This window comes from Echiichthys vipera, assembly GCF_963691815.1.
Source record: "Echiichthys vipera genome assembly, chromosome: 23".
NCBI classification, from domain to species: domain Eukaryota; kingdom Metazoa; phylum Chordata; class Actinopteri; order Perciformes; family Trachinidae; genus Echiichthys; species Echiichthys vipera.
In genome coordinates this window covers 4,422,612-4,441,426 of record NC_139848.1, presented here as the reverse complement: position 1 = coordinate 4,441,426, position 18,815 = coordinate 4,422,612, and the positions used below count along the sequence as shown (strand labels likewise).

General features: G+C 41.6%; 1 protein-coding gene across 5 annotated transcripts in view; it reads right to left on the bottom strand.

Annotated features, from left to right (window-relative positions):
* Positions 1 to 18,815, bottom strand: part of LOC310964913 (inositol polyphosphate-4-phosphatase type I A-like) — a 34,608-nt gene that overhangs the window by 13,976 nt on the left and 1,817 nt on the right. For 3 of the 5 annotated variants that reach the window (XR_014593767.1, XM_083938228.1, XM_083938231.1), the window contains exons 2-15: positions 12,658 to 12,711; positions 6,965 to 7,203; positions 6,314 to 6,358; positions 5,972 to 6,090; positions 5,406 to 5,522; positions 5,210 to 5,289; positions 4,150 to 4,261; positions 3,517 to 3,607; positions 2,237 to 2,384; positions 1,877 to 2,007; positions 1,354 to 1,458; positions 1,163 to 1,271; positions 865 to 882; positions 33 to 219 (exon numbers count right to left, since the gene is read on the bottom strand). Coding sequence is in view for 4 of the 5 variants with exons in the window: in XM_083938228.1 (XP_083794354.1) it covers positions 33 to 219; positions 865 to 882; positions 1,163 to 1,271; positions 1,354 to 1,458; positions 1,877 to 2,007; positions 2,237 to 2,384; positions 3,517 to 3,607; positions 4,150 to 4,261; positions 5,210 to 5,289; positions 5,406 to 5,522; positions 5,972 to 6,090; positions 6,314 to 6,358; positions 6,965 to 7,070 (1,368 nt within the window). In the remaining variant the exon portion in view is untranslated. The remainder of the gene's footprint in view (positions 1 to 32; positions 220 to 864; positions 883 to 1,162; positions 1,272 to 1,353; positions 1,459 to 1,876; positions 2,008 to 2,236; positions 2,385 to 3,516; positions 3,608 to 4,149; positions 4,262 to 5,209; positions 5,290 to 5,405; positions 5,523 to 5,971; positions 6,091 to 6,313; positions 6,359 to 6,964; positions 7,204 to 12,657; positions 12,712 to 18,815) is intronic. The other 2 variants (XM_083938229.1, XM_083938230.1) reach the window with 2 other exon arrangements.

Sequence of the window (18,815 nt, the reverse complement as noted above, 5' to 3'; positions counted from 1 at the left end):
GTGCTTATGACTAATAATAAAAAGTAGCATACCTTATCAGCCAGAATAGCTAGCGTCCTCTCCAGGCCGCTGGCAGATCGATCCTTTGCGGCTCGGGAAAGCCTCTCTGCGTAGTAGCTGACCTGAGTTTTCAGCGTGTTGATGTGGGCGATGATCTCTTTGGCTCGGACGATGTCCTCGGGTATGTAGACAATGGACTGAGAGCTGGAGAGGGCGCTGCTGCAGTAAGCAGAGTCAGTGGTTTGAGCAGCATGTCTGTATCCCAAGGCTAATGACACTTAACACACTCAAAATGTGAAAAGTTGACTGTTGAGTCTTGGACCCTCCCTCTAATTTTGCATTTGCATGCACATGCCTGTTCATAACAACAGTCATAATCAGTGCTACATGTAAACACAGAAACAACATGAAACTAACCTCCATACAAGGGACTGGGGGTGATACCATTCACTTTAGAAATTCAGAAATATGAGAACTTAAGACGATCTACTCGATGTTTTAATGTCTACATGTCTTACAAGTGCAGATATGTGTCTAAATTTAGGACTGTCCTTTCTGTTTTAGGACAACCTGTGTTTGAATGACTTTCAACCACAACACTGTTAATACCAAACGCATCATGTGCATAAACAATGTGACGTCTTGCAATGTTTCAAGTGTTTGCAGATTATATCCATTCACCATTTCAACCACAATGCTTGAAAATCATTTTTGTACAACTCCAAGAAACAGTGAAAGTATATATATATATATATATATATATATGTATATGTACATATATATATATATATAGGTAGTACAAGGCAGTGAGAGGCAAACCGTGTACAAACAAATGAAAACAAGCAAAGCAGTGCAATAACTCACCATTCCTCCTCATAAACGCTGATCAATAAAAAGTAACAAAAACAAAATTAAGAGGAAGCCGTAAAACTGAACCGCAGAATTAATGCAATAGTTTAAGAAACAATGCATTCCTTTGTTATGTAAAGATGATTACTTTCAGACAAAATAATATTGTATGGATTCAAATGTTTTAACAATAGATTTAAAATAAAGAATAAAGCAACAAAAAGGGGCAAATATTACTGTAATTGAAGGGGGAAAACATGCAAATTAATTCATTTTGGGTCTGTTTTCCAAAGTCTGCTCACTCTGAACTTACTGTTTCTTTGCTTCCTCGAATTTCTGGATGAGTTTCCTCAAACCGCTGTTTTTAAAACCTTGGCAGTGAGCCGCTGGAGCTCCGATCGTTATCACATCGTACGTGTGTTCTGGAGAGGGAGAAATGTATTTGTGTGACAAGCGAAGAGAAGTGAGTGCGTTCAGGTTTGTCCATGTTCTTAAATGCCTCACCGAAGCCCAGCTCGTCCTGCACCCTCATCCTCTGAACATGTAGGTTGGTTGGCATGAACTCGAGCTTCCTCTCTGCCTTCAGGTTACTGGCTTTGAAAGATGGACCTGAGGACGATCAGATAGACACAGGAAAAAAAAATGAATGGGACAAAAGGGACAGGAAACCTAATTTTAAACTTATATGATCGTATCACGGGGCGACTGTGGCTCAATGGCAGAGTGGGTCGTCCTCCATTAGTGAGATTGGCAGTTCAATCCACACCTCCCCTGGTCCACAGGTCGAAGTGTCCTTAGGCAAGACAGTGAACCCCATATTGCTCCCCGTGCTGTGCATGGGTGTGTGAATGTGGTGTGAATGGTCAGATTAGATGGTCTGTAGATGTCCACTGCCATCAGTGTGAATGAATGGGTGAATGTGACAAACACTGTGAAAGCGCCTTGAGTAATCAGAAGACTAGAAAGGCGCTTTATAAGTACTAGTCCATTTACCGTTTATTTCAGAGGCCATTGGGAAACCTCTTACCTCTGTAGTTGTTGAGGTCAGACAGTGTTTCCTGGTACGCAAGTATTATGGTCTGGTACTGAGAGACAATCTGTCGCCGCAGATTCTCCCAGCAGGGCGATAACTCTCCCAGCTCCTCCAGTTCACACACCCTGGAGAGTGGTTAAGGAAGAATAGGAGCAAGATTATACAGAGGAGAGTGAAGGTGTGCGTACAGTTCACATCATTAATACACCTGTCTGAGGATGCGTGACTATTTTCATTCACTATTCACTATTTCCTTCTGCTTTCTTCATCTCGTGTGACAGTAAATGGAATATCTTGGGCAAACTAGACAAGAGCCATGAGTAAAATGTTAGAAGTGTATGAGTGTGGATGTACCTGGCTGCGTCCTCCTCCAGCAGCAGTTTGACAAACTGTCTAGGGATGTTTAATGAGAGAACGCTCTCAGCCATTTGCTCCAGTACCCGTAGGTGGTTCCCGTCTGTCGTGGGAAAGCGATACATCCTGGACATCGTGCCGCCAAACACTGGATTAGATTGTGATAGGTAAAATCTAATTTTAGACATATTTTATTAAACAGAGGGATACAATTATGACACAAAAAGAGCAAGGTAGACAAACCAACATCAAAATAAAGCTAAACTAAAATAATAGATAGCACAAATGTCATTGTACCCTCTCAGACATTTCACATTTGTTATTCTTGGGTCAGCAATCTGCGCCTGAGGTAAACAGATGCCTCCCACTCACTGTTGACAATCAATATATTTGTGCTTTATAATTAGATTCATGGTCTGATCTATTAGTAAACATGGAGCCATGCAGGCAAAAGGGTTAGAGGATGGAAATAAAGGGGGAAAAAGCCCTTGTGTTTGTACCATTTGACTCAACCTCTGAGGTCCTCTGATTGGATAATCTATTCATATAAACAGAAGTGTTGTGATGTTTATTCACATACCTAATGAAGGTAATTTAGACCATAACTTGGTATTTTCAGTTCCAGAAGTCAGAAACTCTCACAATCAGTTGAACGCAGCATACAAACAATCTATATATGCAACCAGGGGCCAGTAGGTAAGTCTTTCAAAACACTCTTTTAATAAACTCCAGGTTCACTAACTACGTTGTTGGTGCTTCGGCCAATGTGTAGGGACTCTTATCACGCTACTGCAGAGGTTTGGTGTTATTTGGAGCAGTATTAGTGGTTAAAATAAGCTGTTTTAATGCGTTTGAGTATGTTTTTGTCGGTTAGTGACCATTAGAGACTGTCCTGGATTTCTCTGTTAGTAGTTCATACATGGGGCGACTGTGGCTCAGTTGGTAGAGCTAGTCGGCCAATGTCCTGCCCTACTTGTTTCATGGTCATTGTGTACTTGGGCAAGACACTTCAACCACCTTGCCTCGTGTGAATGTGTATGACTGCTGTATGTTTGAGGAGGTAGTCGGAAGGGGCTCTAGGCGCAGATTGGCAGCTGTGACTACTACGTAGTTTACCAACACCATGTGTGTCTGTCTGAATGAATGAATGGAACCTGGACTCTGTAAAGCGCCTTGAGCTTATTTGATGAGTGTATTTGCCTAAAAAGAGCCTGGGATGATTTTACACCAGAATTTCACTTTCAGTCAATGTGTCAGGGAACGCATTTGAAAGAAAGTACCTGAGCGCAACAGGGTGTCTTTGCATAGCGAGGCGTACTTGATCCGGACTCCCATCGACTCGGTGAGGCTTTCGTCAACAGGAAGCATCGTCTGCAGGACAGGCACACACGTTACACAGCGAGTCAACAACCACCACCTGCCTGTCCACTATTGTTAGGCCTACACTCACCTACACCTCCACACTCTTACCACACTTACAGCACTCCTACATAAAAACCCAGTCCACTAAAACAGGGTATTTTACTGCCATGTGAGGCTGGGTGACATGTTTATTATGACATAAAGCAGGTTACAAGTAAGTGACTTTTGTTGGATTATAAAGCACAACACAGACAAACAGAAAACCTCAGATACACACTTCCTGATATTTGACTCTGACAAATAATAAAGTATCATCTGGTCACTGTCCTGTTAAAACAATGCACATAAAGCCACTGGTAATAACTGAATCCAGATCTCTTATAATAAGGGTGAAACTCTGGTTAAAATCAGATATACATCATATAAAATGAACCCACGCCCACCAATTAGAAAAGATTTAAACATCAGGTCTGCTTCAAGATTTGACTGAATACAGAAACACAATAATGCTCCCAGCCCCAGAGGAGCGTGTCTCTCCCAGCGGCTCTTACCCGCCCGTTGATGCTGTCTGGCAGGCGGCTGACCGACATCCTGTGATCTGCCCTCTCCTCCATCTGCCAGGCAGTTATGGCGATGTTTCCCACTCGCGCGTTCTCTGCTGATCTGTCCGTTTAAACACACCCATATGAATATATGAGGTCAAAACAAAGCATTTAAGAAGCTGGAAGTAGAAAGTTACTAGAACGGTTTCAGCACTAACATCTTATTATTCTTTTAGACCAGGGGTCTGCATGCGGCTCTTCACTCCCTTTTCAGTGGCTCCTGTAGCTTTGCCAAAAAATAACATGGAAATAAATTATCTGTGTTTTCTTTCAAAGGGAGCACCTGTTCTCTTGGAGTTCAAGGTGATTTAAAAATATCATGTGAAACTAAAATATGCGTCACATGCTGAGTCTATGGCTCAGCACCTTTCCCTGCTAATGTTGAGTTTCTGACCTGTGCTGTCAGGATGCTAACCGTGGATGAATCCCACCAAAAAAAACGTATCGGAGAACAGAGTGTTTCGTGGAGAGACTGATAATTGATGGCTTACCTGTTGCTTGATATGTGTTGAGAAATTAGCAAACAACACATTTTTTTCAACAGGTAATAATAATGATAACAGTAATAGGAATGAAACAGTTTCCTTTATTTTTGTTCTATAATTTCATGAATGCAACAAACTGTAGTTTTCTTTGTATATATAACTTTATAAGCTGTGAGATCAAATGTGTTTTGCGGTTCCAGACAAATTTGACTTGGTGAAGAGGGGGCAAAATGGCTCTTTTGACAGTAAAGGTTGCAGACCCCGGCTTTAGACCAAACTGTTTCTCTTCACAGCAAAGATATTTAAAGAAAAGAAACCTTCATGTTGAACATTTCCTGTAGATTCAAATACATTTCCTGTATTCTTTTTATATGTTTATATGCTTTGGGCCTTTAGCACCTGTGGTTGACAACTTCAGTTAAATTTTAGGGGATCACAAATGTAAACCACCTTTTCTAATAGACGCCTTATCAAGACGCAAAAGTGTAAAGAAGAAATAACATGATAGAGTGTGTGTGTGTTACCTAAGTTCGAGCTGTAATCTGTGGCTCCTCTCTTGCAACAACTCCTTCACAGGAAAAAGTGCAGAACCCAACATGTACATCTAAAAGAGACAGAAAAACAATGTTGTACGGTGCACCAGAGATTTCCCCCACCAACATATATTCAATCTAAAAGCAATGTGTTTGAAGAGCCGCCCCAGATGCCTCTAAGTCGTACCGTGCCCTGGGAGCGGTCCTTGACGTCGTAGACGGCCAGCTTCACCTGCGTCTGCTGGTTGATGTTGGACTCCTGGAAGAAGGCGACGCTGCTGAGGAAGATGGGGTTACTGGTGCCCTGTGGACGGATGCAGTGACGTCAACATTTCATTTAAAGGTTATTTTCAAATCACTTCAAAAGATTGTTTCTTTTCAAGTTGTCTTTTATGGATCGTAGACGCTAGAAGAGCAATAGCAGGTAGTCAGAGGTGTGTGTTTGGACATAAGTTGGCAAAAACCTTTCCAGAAGTGTGTGGTTGCAGTTCAATTTATTAATTTCTAACTCGTCCTCCACCTCCTGATCTCACAATTCTCTGTAGCTGAGGGAGGTGGAGGTGGAGACAAACAGTCCTTTGCACCCACTTTTGAGCATTCACATCAAATACGTGAACAATTTGATAAAATCCTACTTGAAATTAAACTGATTTCACCTGGAAATGTGCCACATTACGGAGACTGAGGAGTGTCTAACTGCCATTTCACTTCACTTTAAGACAGATAATTGATGAACACTTTAAAAAGTATGACCTCTATGACTTCAGTCTGGGCGTGTTTGGTCCAGAAGGCCTGCGGTGGTGTCGTGCAGCTCACTGCTACAAAGCTGTTGGGCTTTCGATCCAAGGCGGGGGTCAGCAGGTCTGTGCAGGCTGCAGGAGAAACACTGCATGAGCCAAGAGGCATGAAAACAACCCGTCTAGTGCAATTATTTTCACTTTCATTTCACTTTTAAACTAAAACTATTATAAAAAAGACATCAAAAGTACAAAATTGAACTGCCTACCATCATTTCAAAGACAATAAATGATGATACGTTAATGAATGAAGTCCGAGCTGCTCTCATCAGTTAAAAGCCTAAATTGTGTTACTCACCCACGCTGAACTCAAGCACAGGCTCGTCTGGGTCCTGACTGTTTCCTGGAAACCAACCAACAAGTCACAAAAACATTAGATTTCAAAGAAATTACTGCAGCACAGAGCAAGTGTCTGTGGGTGATTCATTAAAAATAAACAGGAACAACTTCCATGAGTCACTTTTATCTGAAATTTCGAAACTTTTTTTTTTATTGCACGTTGAAAAATGTAATTTTCTGCATTTAAGAATGATTTAAGAATCGTATCATATGTTATTGGAGCTTCAGGCCTCATTTTGATCTGTTTTTCTGGGCAACTGTAGCTAGAGAGGTGCGAGAAGTGTGTGTGTGTGTGTGTGTGTGTGTGTGTGTGTGTGTGTGTGTGTGTGTGTCGGGGTTTCATTTCAGTTGTAGCGGCGCTGCAAGTGGCTGACTTCAATGGCAGGCTGTGATTATACTGGCATCCCTTGTATGTTCTAAATTATTGATTAAACAAAATTAAATTAAAAAATGACGCTTCTTTTATGCATTAATTACATTTTCTTTACATTTTACACATTCAATAAAACAAATCTAATGTTATTGGAGCCTCAGGCCTCATTTTGATCTACATCAACGTACTGTAATTAAGAGTGAGGGAGGGAAATGAACAAGCTCAACCGTGCCGTACCTGCGAGAGCCAAGCCGATCATCTCGCTGGACAGCTCGAATGTGCTGGCCCGGTACACCGACCACGGCCTCTGTATCCGGGAGCCGCGCTCTCGGACCCCCGCCATGTCTGTCCGGGAAGAGCGGGCGACGGCAGGAGGCCTGAACACACACCCTGACACGCACGGTCACACACTCCCATGTGAGGTGGCCCTCTTTCTACGTCGATCCACGGCTGCTCCAGAAAACAGATCGACGTCTCTAAATGAGAGAGATGAGATGGAGGGAGGTCAGATTACAATTCTTATAAATGGCCCGTCTCTGTTGTCTTTGATAATAGCGTTTAGCTGTGAAATATCTTTACTTAGACATGTCTTTATATTTTTAAAATGTACTATGGGTATAATGTTGGTGTCAGAAATTCAGTGTCAGTCCGGCAAATGTTTTCATGTTTGATCTTTGCTTAGTTTGGTTTAAGTCATAAAACAAAAAACAATATAACCATTGTAATATGACCATTGATATATCTAACAAGGTATTCACATGTTAGTAATAGTAGTCAAAGAAGGTATTTATGGGTATTTGTGACACAAAAGACACGATGTATTACAAATCTCACAGTGTAACAAATTGCCTTGGTAAAAACGAAACTCAGTTTGGCTTTAATTTCAGTGAAAGGACACAGGAATAACAGATTTAAGGAACAAAGTATAGAAAATGGGACTGGGTAAAAAGCTGCTCCAAGTATCAACTGCCAGTCCTACACAGAGTCTGCAGCTTATGTTCAAATCCCTGCTTGTGTTGCTATCAAGCACACTTCGCTAACACGGATCAATAAAGTATCACCTTACTGTAGCATCTTAAATGACAGAGACAGACAGAACTATAATTACGTCTCCCACAACCACTCAAGTTTCTGTTTACATCCAAATGAAGAGTGTATGAGTGTATGAGTTTATCAGTAATGCTGCCTGTGGGGGAGCAGAAGGGCAAACATAAATATAAATATATAGACTGGAAAAGAGAGAGCCACGTGTCTGTGAACATGCAGCTGGGCATCATCTGTCAGCCTGCTGCATCATCAGCGAGCACTCTCAACATCAGCACGTGTTGTGGTCACATTGTGCACATATATAAACGTCGTAGAGTGTGTGGAAACAGAAAAAGGACAACCGAGTCTTGCTTCAGCAGTGTGTTGATTTGCATCTGTGTGTCATCCCACATGGAGGAATGTCCAATCTCCAGAGTACAAATTTGCATTTTATGTGCCTATAAATGTTCCCCATATGATGATGTTGCTAAGAGACAGCAGCTTTTTCCTCCACGCTGTTTGTCTTTATAACCATCCTCCTCCTCCATTCTTGGTCTTTTCTATCTGAAAACACACTTGTGCTCCCCAAATCTATTCTTTGATAGTTTTTTTTGCTCCATTACCTCCAAATGTTCACTACTCCCCCACCTGAATCCTTTGGGATCCCTTTCCCTGAAGGCTTTAGATGTGCATGAGCAACTGTCCCACTCTTGCCGTCTCTCCAACTTTCCTTCCCTCTGTCCCATTTTGTCAAAGAGCAATTAGCCTATTTGCAGCAAAGCGGCGAACGTGAGGGACGGCAGCTTTCTGTGGTCTAGTTAGACAATGCAGTGTGGTCTATTTTGGTAGATTTTTGCTCTATTTATGTAAAAAAATAGATGTTTCAATGATTCAGGTTTAGGTCAAAGTTGTAAACGTGTCATATCAGAGCTGTTAAAGTAAAAGTAATACACTTTTGGGTTGAAAAGCAATTTATTTTCAGATTACTTTAAACTTAACTTAACTTTAACCATTAAAACCTGGACTCCAAATGATACATATTTTACACATAGGCCCATAGATCTCATTGTAATTGTGGTTCTGGGTTAATAAGTGGTGTCCTACTTCCTCTCTGGGCAGAGCCTGATATGGCCCACTTTGGTCAGCTCAGACACATATGCCCTATATTTGACGCTGTGAACATCTGGAGCACTACCTGAGGAGGTTTCTTGCCTTTGAATAGTGGAGAGTAAAAGCAGAGAGCTGACTGGAAACAACGGGGGTACCAAAAGTTCAGGACTTCAACAAACTCACAGACTAAATATCAGAAATATACAACAACCCGATAACCTTCACAATCATTGCGCAACGAAAGATGAAATACTTGCCGCCATGATAAGAGAAAGGCTGCAAGACAAGATGAGCAACACAGCTAAATACCTAGAATTGATTTGAGCAGGCAACATAGCTGCCATATCTCTGGAGGGAGCGGTTTGTGCAGTCATCCAATATTAATGCAACAACATGAGCTCTTGCAGCAGGGTTGGGGGGCGCCACAAACACTGAAGGTATCAGCATGTGGGGCCTTTTAGTTGACTTGCTTGATTGTTGTGCTGATGAGCGGAGACATCAGGAAGTAAACAGAAAAGAGATGCATTAAAAAACACAGTTGAATATTTAAAGAAATTGCAGATACGGTAAGAAGGTCAGCTAACGTTAAAGGCGTTAAAGGGGAGTCAGTTTAACCTTTCTCGAATCCTCCTGATCTCTTTCTACCCAACAAGCCCAAATATGTTGCATTAAAACACATATGCCCTATAATATCTGTCTTTTCCTGCACATTTCTGGATGTAGAAACACACTCAATCAAACCTTTGAGTTGATGCAGGTGTCCAGCTTTGTCTAATCAGGTAAAAGGTTGCTATCACTTGATTTGCAAACCATACAAAGCATCTCTGTCGAGCTGAATTGCGAGTATAAAGTGCGTTTAATAGGCATGTTTACCAGGAAGTGTTTTGCAGTGAACGTGGGATACAATGATACAACTTGTGCATGGTTACAAGCTACAGTTGTGTCTGTTCCTGCAGCTGTTGTGAGTGTCAGCAGATCAGAAGACAATCAGAGTGGCTCCAGCTCTCTCACCGCAGGCACGCACGCGCACACACACACACACACACACCAGATCAAAGAGTACAGCTCTGGTTCGTCTAATGTTAATACACCGGCAGCTAGTTCCTGTTAAAGTACGATTCCTTCAGTCCCACTCATGGCGATGATTAAAACTTCTAATATAAACCTCTGACCTTCAGAATAAAAGGGGACGTGGGCGGCTGGAAAGTTTCAGAGTCCCTGTACACCCCGACAGGTGTTTATTATAGTTAGTTATCTACGCTGTGGATGGGAGAGTCTGGGACATGCCAATCAAAATCCATACAAACCCACAAAGTCCTAAAAATAAGTATATTAAACGCAGCACGCAGCGTAGCATAACATTCCCAAACTTAAGCTTTATTATGTTTTTAAACAGAATTGAAGTCTTAACGTTATCCAACTCTTATTTTGCAAGGTGCATTCCCACATCTTAGCTGTCGATTTGCTATTTATATATTTCTACCTGAACGCACTAAAGAAAATGACCAGACTCGGTGCATCTCTGGTCTTTGTTTGCAAACCTAAAAGGAAGTTTCCATTCTCTCAGCCAACTGGAGTCACTTTTTCCATTCGCAAAGCCAGAAAAACACCATGCTTTGAGAGGGGCTTAAGTTTCCTTAACGAAAACGGGGTTCTACACATCAGTCCATGCTTTTTACGGACATCCATTTCCTGACTTTATTTGAACTCACTGCTCTGAGTTTTGTCCGTCACACACAGGAATTCATTGTCAGACGTGCATCGTGTTCAGCTGAAATATATACACCTTTATATCGTTCCTGCTATACACAATAAATCTCCTGCAACATGCATCCTGGCACATTCAGTACAAGTCCCTGTGTCTATGACCTGTAGCAGATGACACTTTGAACACCTCAAATCAATTAAGTGATCTGACAGGCCTGGGGAATTTTACTATCTTGCCATAATAGAACAGCGATGCTGATGTCCTGCAGAAACCTCACTGAGGGGGAAAAGATGCCATATAAGGGAGCTCCAGATTTAGCCTGGCGTGTGTAGGTTTGTGTCACATGAACTGGGACACACACACACACAGACACAGACATACACACATTGTATAGACCACAGTAAATCCCAGCCAGAGCTCCTGCCACATAAAACCCCAATCCCGGATTCACAAAGTGAATTTGGGTTTATTATTAAGGGTATAACAGACCTTAAGAATAAATTCACAATAATAATTATGCAGAGCTTCTAAAATGCCATTACAAAAATCATAATAGCATGAAAAATAGGCGGAATATGTCGCTTAAATCCTATTTGATATATTTAGCTTATAGCGAACATCAATGCAAGAGTTATTTGCTTGTTGGAGAGATCGAACAGGTGGGTTTTTTCATTGAATGTGGTAGCACAGGTCAAGTCTTTAGGCAAGAATGAACTTCTTTTAACAGGTTTTTGAGTTCTAGGTTATTGCAGGTGACTTGATCCGTGTCCATCAAACGCTGGATGTAATGAAAGTAGAAGAAGAAGCACCGTGAAATCAATAAGTGAGGAGACAGGGTAGGTAGAACGCTTCTGACCTTGATGGAGGTTACTGTTCTCCTCCTGTTTACTGCCACTACAGTTTCCCATCAAATCACACTCAAGCTTTAAGCCAGCGTGTCATGAAAAAGAAGTGCGTAAAGTGCCAAATGGAAGTATGAACATCTGATGAAGGTCGTGTGATGCTAGTGAAAGCTCCAGAACAACTAAAAGGTCAAGAATAAACTTTTAATCTGTTGACAGATGACTTGTTTAGGTTGTAGGACTTGTTGGAAAGGCAGCAAGACTCAATTCATCATCCAAGAGATTTTCAAACAATAGTAATTTTGGCAGCTCTGCACCACGTTGTGAAATCAGATATTTAAATATGAGCTTAAAGACGTGTAGCAATGACAACATCCTGCATTAAAAGGTCAAGCTGTATGAAGGTCGTATTTGTCCTTTGCAATGACAAAGAAGCTCTTAACCTGATGGCCAACCTGACACCAGGAGACGGTGGGAAGTTACGACCTGCTTTCAGTTTTATGCTCATCTTCTCCACTTGTGTATATCTTATGTGTTCATGTATGCGGTTGTGTTTGAGGCTGGTGTCTTAGTTTCGAGACAGACAGGGTGAAAAAGAGAAAGAGAGAGAAAGAGAGAGAAAGAGAGAGAGAGAGAGAGATAGAGAGAGATAGAGAGAGAGAGAGAGAAAGAGAGAGAAAGAGAGAGAAAGAGATAGAGAGAGAGAGAGAGAGAGAAAGAGAGAGAGAAGGAGCAAGAGAGTGAGAGTTCAGATGACCATACATGGCAAAACCCCATTTTACAGTTTCCTCTTTGCCAAGAGGCTTTTTACAAACACACGCCGAAGACAAGGCCTCACACAGCACGTTTTCGCATGAGATGTGCATGTGTGTGTGTGTGTGTGTGTGTGTGTCAGGGCACATCTCCTCTCAGATGGGACGAAATCTGGTTCTTCCTCAACGCTTATCACGCAATACAACAGCAAAAGGACTACCGAAAAACCCAATAAACATCTAGATGATGACTGAATAAAGCAGTTCTGATACACAGACCTCATCTGTTCATACCGACACAGCACCCCCCCGGCTGTGCCCAGACTGACATGTAAAGCGTGATGAGACTGCACAGCAACTGCATGACCTCTCTGTACTTTACCTTTGGCTACCTCTGCCAGTATGAGAAGTGCAATTAGTCTAAAAATACTTTAAATGTAGTGATGTTCTGAGTGTGTTTATAGGCTCACGGGTTATTTAATATCTACTCACAGTCTATCGATGACGGAGGATGATCTTCCAGACAGGGCAGCAGAAGTTCACAATCTGAAAAAATACACAGATTATGAACGTATGAGTTGTGTGTGTGCAGCTGGTTTTGCCCACGTTCACGTTCGTAAGTGCCCACAGTAACAGAAATAGAAATAAAAAGAAAGGAGAGGACAGCGCTGTCAAAAACAGATTTGACCCCATGTTGCTTAACAGAGCCCATAACAGAGGTGTTCCCTGTGTGTGTGTGTGTGTGTGTGTGTGTGTGTGTGTGTGTGTGTGTGCACGCTTGTGATCGGCATTAGAATAAAGCATGAATAATTTCTTTAGAGGGACGGAGCAGCTGTAGCCCTTTCACATGAAAATGAGCATCGCCCTCACCCACAGAGACACACACACACACACACACACACACTTACACACAGCTATATTGAGTTTCACCACCTCACTCTCACCAACTATCTAACTTCCTCTAAACACACAGTAGTAGAGCTTGCCAATAAATCAATATGACATCAATCTTGGATTTAATTATTGTGATATCAATAAATATCCTTTTGAAACTTCCTTTTCAGGGCTGTTGCATCGATGTGAGATACATGTTGGGACAGTATTTGTGTTATACAGCAGCTCTTAAATCTACCATGTTTACATTGTTAGCATTTTGAGCGATATTCTGTATCACCGCATGGATGTGGTTCAATCAGTATTTGATCATAGTCATGATAATGTCACTTATATCATCACTACATCACTTCATTAGTTGTACTGTAACTTAGTTCAGTAAGATCTGCTGCTACACGTTTAACACTATTATCACTTATCGCTCCTCATCACTTATTTAGTTTGTACTTATTTTATTTCATCAGCTGCTAAACTGCACGCTGCGTATTGTTGTATATTGTTTAAGCCTGCGTTTCACCACAATGTCTGCTGCACTCTGTCACATTAGTTAATTGTTTGATTTATTTGATGTTTGCTTTCTTTGATTTATGTTTTTATGCTTATTGTCACTCTGATCCTTTCCCACGTTTGTATTGAAACTGTTGCACAATAATTTCCCTCAGGATAAATAAAGCTCTTGAATCTAATGTTGCTCTGCCTGACGTGTGAGTCTCAGCGGTGCGATGAGCAACACCAACTCACGTGATTGTAAAAACATCACAATCCTTTTCCAAGAAAAATGCAAAACTCATTAAGAAAACACGTCATATTAAAACGTCCTCACTTCAGAGAAACTTCCTTACAAGTCTAATACAAAAGGAGAGTACAAACCCCACTCAGTGTGTGTGATTGTGTGTGTGTGTGTGTGTGTGTGTGTGTGTGTGAAACTGTGTCTTGCTCAACTAAGCATCACTTCCTTTTGTTGTTTCAGGAAGTGTCTTAAACGAGTCGGCCCGGCTGACAACAGTAACCTTCAGTCTGCTTTTACTTGTGTTGCACCTGGCTGCACTTCATAAAGGCGCTCTTTCAGGGACTCATGGCAAAGACCCTCTGTCTACTTTGAGCTGCAGATATTGTTCATCTCCAGACAGTAAAAACACAACAGAAGCATTGAAATAAAAGAAAGGAAGATCGAGATCTGGTATACGAGTCGCACAGCCGCCCTAACCCCAACACTTACACTGACTGGAACCTAAAACCAAGTCCTAACCCTCAAACAGTCCTCAGCAGCCACCTCATGTACACTCATTCTTTCCTCAGTAATGTTTTGACTTTTATTAATCACATTGTTAAGAAGGACACGTATAATCATTCATACCCTGGATACTAGCAGCCTAATTATCTGCATTGTTGCGTATGAATAACGTTGAAAGAAAAAGGTGAAACTGCATTGAAATACAGTGTAATAAGTGGATTTTCAACATTGCATAACTGAAGCTCTGAATGTCCGTTAAATGCCACTAAACACAATTTAACACAGGGTTCTTACTGTTTGGCACATAGCTGGGGGATTTCCTGCCACTGAATATTAATAAAACCTATTTGAATGTTAGATCAAACATGACGCAGGAGACCAAAAAAAAGTTATCTGAAAGGCGGTGAAAGCAGAAGTGAGCTGGCAGGGTCACGTCTCTCTTTGACTGGTTCTGAGGAAAAACTGCAAGCACCAGTTCCCACAACGTGGAGTAAGAAATCAATGAAGACGTGCGGAGATGAAACAGACAGTTTGTAGACTTCTGCAAAGCCTCAGCCAGTGTTTTCATGATGATTGTCTCCACTGTTCCCCCAGTCCATGCAACAACTGTCAAACAAAGTGAATTATCTTGAGTTTACAGACTAGATGATGAGCAGTCTGTTTTTTTTCTAGCAGGTTTAATATTTGCCACAGTCACCATCTTTCTTTTTGTGACTACATGCTGTTTGTTCATGTGACCATGACCTCATCTGTTCGGAGGATGTGGGCATCAGTGAGTGAATCATCACAATGAGGAGACAAAAAGCAAAAGAGAAAATGTGACCCGGACCAGTGAGTCACCTCCGTAAAGTCACGTAATTTCATTAGGAAAGACGGCAAGAACAGGTATTTAGTACTGCAGGGGTCTGATGTTTGGCTTTACGGTAGGAGCAAACAATTCTGGCAAGAACAGACGACTGCAAATCTATTTACAAAAATGAAGCTTTTAAGAATGAAAGCATTCAAACATGAGGTTTAACAGGTCTGCTCCAGGTCTCTAGTTTGCAAGAGAGGCCATTAATCGAGTCTCCATCCATCAATGATGCTGTTTGGCAGGACGGACATCTGTCTGTCTGTTTCACATCACAGGGCTGCAGAGAAATGTGCACATGCTCTTTAACTATACTATCTTGCTACACAATGGGGAGAATAATGTTATATATTTCATTCATTCATTCATTTTCAACCGCTTGTCCCTGTCGGGGTCACGGGGGGCTGGAGCCAATCCCAGCTGACATCGGGCGTGAGGCGGGGTCCACCCTGGACAGGACGCCAGTCTATCACAGGGCACATAGAGACGAACAGAGACAGACAACCATTCACACCTACGGGTGATTTGTTTTTCTAAATCCCTTTTGGATGTGTAATCCACATCTACCTTGGCAAACTGACCAGTTGGTGTGACACAGCTCTTTTGTGCACGAACTCACACATTTCTTTTTTTTACATTTGCTTCAGTTTAAACTAAAATGAAGGAGGTGATGGGTCAGAGGTAGGCCACCTCACTTGAGAAGCAGACATCATAAAAAATATACGCAGCTTTATGGCAGTTAAAAAAAGACAGAGGAGCCATTTCCCACATTAAGTACCGTGTCTTTTATGACTGTGGCTGTCTTTTTAGTCATTGTTCATTAACTAAATTCATTGTAAAAACTGGTTAGCACATATTACACACACTAACATCTGTCCTATACAAAGATACCAATCAATTTCAACGGGGAGCATGCACATTAATGTCTAATGTTGTCACACTGAGTAGCATGCTCAAAAATCAGATAAAAAACAATGGTTTTGATTTCTCTTTTTCCAAAAAAAAAGCCAAATACAGTGGTCACTAGTTGAAACATCTACATTTTGATGATTTTCTGCTTTTAGAACAAATTGGGATTTTTACCACATCTGCCAAACTATATTCTGGGGGTCACCCTTGAGTAGAAACACATATCATGATAGTCTTTCTAATACAGAAGTAATCCCAGGACCAGAGATCAACATCCTATCTCACATTATTTAAGATTAAGCCTCTCCCTGCTAAAAGAAATACATCATTTTGGTCAAAAAAGTGAAAACCACAGTACTCTTTGGTACTACACACTTTGTAGTAAAACCTAAAATGTAATAAAGCAGTTACTATGTTTGTAAAAGTGGTCCAGCATCGTTTTGCAATTATCCTCAGGAAGAAATTCTACGATCTATTAGCATACAGCATGATTGTGCATTTTCCTCCAAATGCTCAAACACTCAGCCCAGATGTCGCTCTCAAGACATTCAAACCAGCGTCAAAATCCAAATATGGATGATGATGGTCGGTCAAAATGCCGGCTAAACAGACGGCAGCCTGAGCTTACACACACACACACACACACACACACACACATACCCGAGGACGTCTGCTGCCGATGGATGTAAACAAACTCACGCTGCAGACGGCGTCACGAGGCAAAGACACTGCAGCCAGCCCTCGCCCTCTCCCTCTCCTCTTCCTCCTGCTTTACATCTCTCTCTCTCTCTCTCTCTCCTCCTCACCCTTAACTCTCGCTCTCTCCCACAGCTCACTGCTCCAAACATTCAAGCCAATTAACTCTTTCTCTGCCTGGTTTGCAGCAAAAACAGCTTTGTGTCTTCCGTCCCAAAAACTCCACATTATAGCCTCATAAAAAAGGGATTTATTGCAGGACTGTTGCATTCGGCTGCATTAGTTTTAGGCAGGTGAGCACAATGAACCAGCAGCTGAGTGCACTGGTTCCAGCTTCTCTGTGTGAGGATTAGTTCAAATAAATGCTAAATGGTTTACATCAAGAGGAACAACATCACGTGTTGAATCTAACTTTCTGTCCACACGTGAAGACGATGAATCTTGAATCGCACTTGAATCGATTTCCAAAATAGCTGCACATTAGTTTATTTGTTGACTAATCATTTAACCTGAAAAAGAAGTTGTGCTCTTTGGCAAAACTGATCTTAAAGTAATTAGCTGTATCCCAAATATGAATTAAAGAAAATGACAGATAGCAGCTGCGTCAAAGCAACATGTATCATATTTTTTATAGCAGTAACACATCAGATATTTTTTGCAGTGGAGATGGCTCGTACACTGTAGGGAGACACATCACGTGTTTTTGCCATGCCACCCGTGAGGTGGTCCTATCTTTGGCAGCACACACACACACACACACAAACACACACACACACACGTTTCACTCTTCTTTTTGTTGCCTCTCCGTTTTCTCCCGATGCACATCAATAATTAATTTGACTGTTGCACAAGAGCACCCAGCATCGGCAGAGCTGCGTGTATCTATGTACCGTAAATCTCGACAGAATAGAGATGCACTGAGATGTGTTGCATCTGTCTTTCATTAATAATTTAGCATAAAGTTGCCAATTGAAAAGTAAATGAATTGAAATATAATGCTCACTGCAATCTTCCTAATCTGAGTCTCACAAACGTATTTATTACGCAACAAAAGTAACAGTAAATGAATGCTGCAATAAGACACTTTTTGTCATGGTTACATTGCTTAAAGTACTTGTTGCAAGTACTTGTTCCTATATTTGTGATTGCACATACAATAAGTATGTACTGTAATTATGAACTTCATAGTGTTTCCACCTATCTGCCTTTTGTTTTGTAACCTGTTCCCTGAGTAAATGATGATGTCACCGATGGGTTATGAGCGATCTATTTTAGGTGAAGAGGATGACACAGCTCATGTTTGTCCACCTGAATCTCCACCTCCTGAATCTCCAGCTCTATGCTTTCTCTTCCTCTGTCTCTTAAAGACCGATGGTGCGATAAAACGGCAAACGTGTGTACATTTGTCTTATGACAGGAGCAAGAAAGGCGGATGCAGAGGAAGACACAGATGAGGATGAATCTACGGCCGTCTGCTCGACCCTCTTGAGCTGAGTGGGAGAGTTTGATGAGTCACCACACAAACAAAGATATGATGGAGACACTAACCATTGGATGTTAAAAATCAAATCACACCTTATCAATACAGATCGGATTTGGTCAATGGACTCACAAATATGCTTCACCTCCTGTCTGAAACCTACTCAATCAAGCCAGTTAACAACAGAAGTCCCTACAGATGAATTAAAGTCACCAAAACTGCAACTCTTGACTCAACTTTGTGACCGTTTCCTATATATATAACAAATCTGTTAATTTTTTATAAAATATCAGAACAGTTAAGCTAAATATGACATCCTAAAGTTGCTTGTTGTGTCCAAACAATAATCCAATCCCCCAAAATATTCAATTTGCTTTCTCCAGGTAGGGAATGAGTCCTTACCCCAAGTGAAGGAGTTCAAGTACCTTGGGATCATGTTCACGAGTGAGGGGACGATGGAGCCTGAGTTTGGCCGGAGAACCGGAGCAGCGTGGGCGGAGCTACAGTCGCTCTACCGCACCGTTGTGACGAAAAGAGAGCTGAGGAAGGCAAAGCTCTGGATCTACCGGTCAATCTTGGTTCCTACC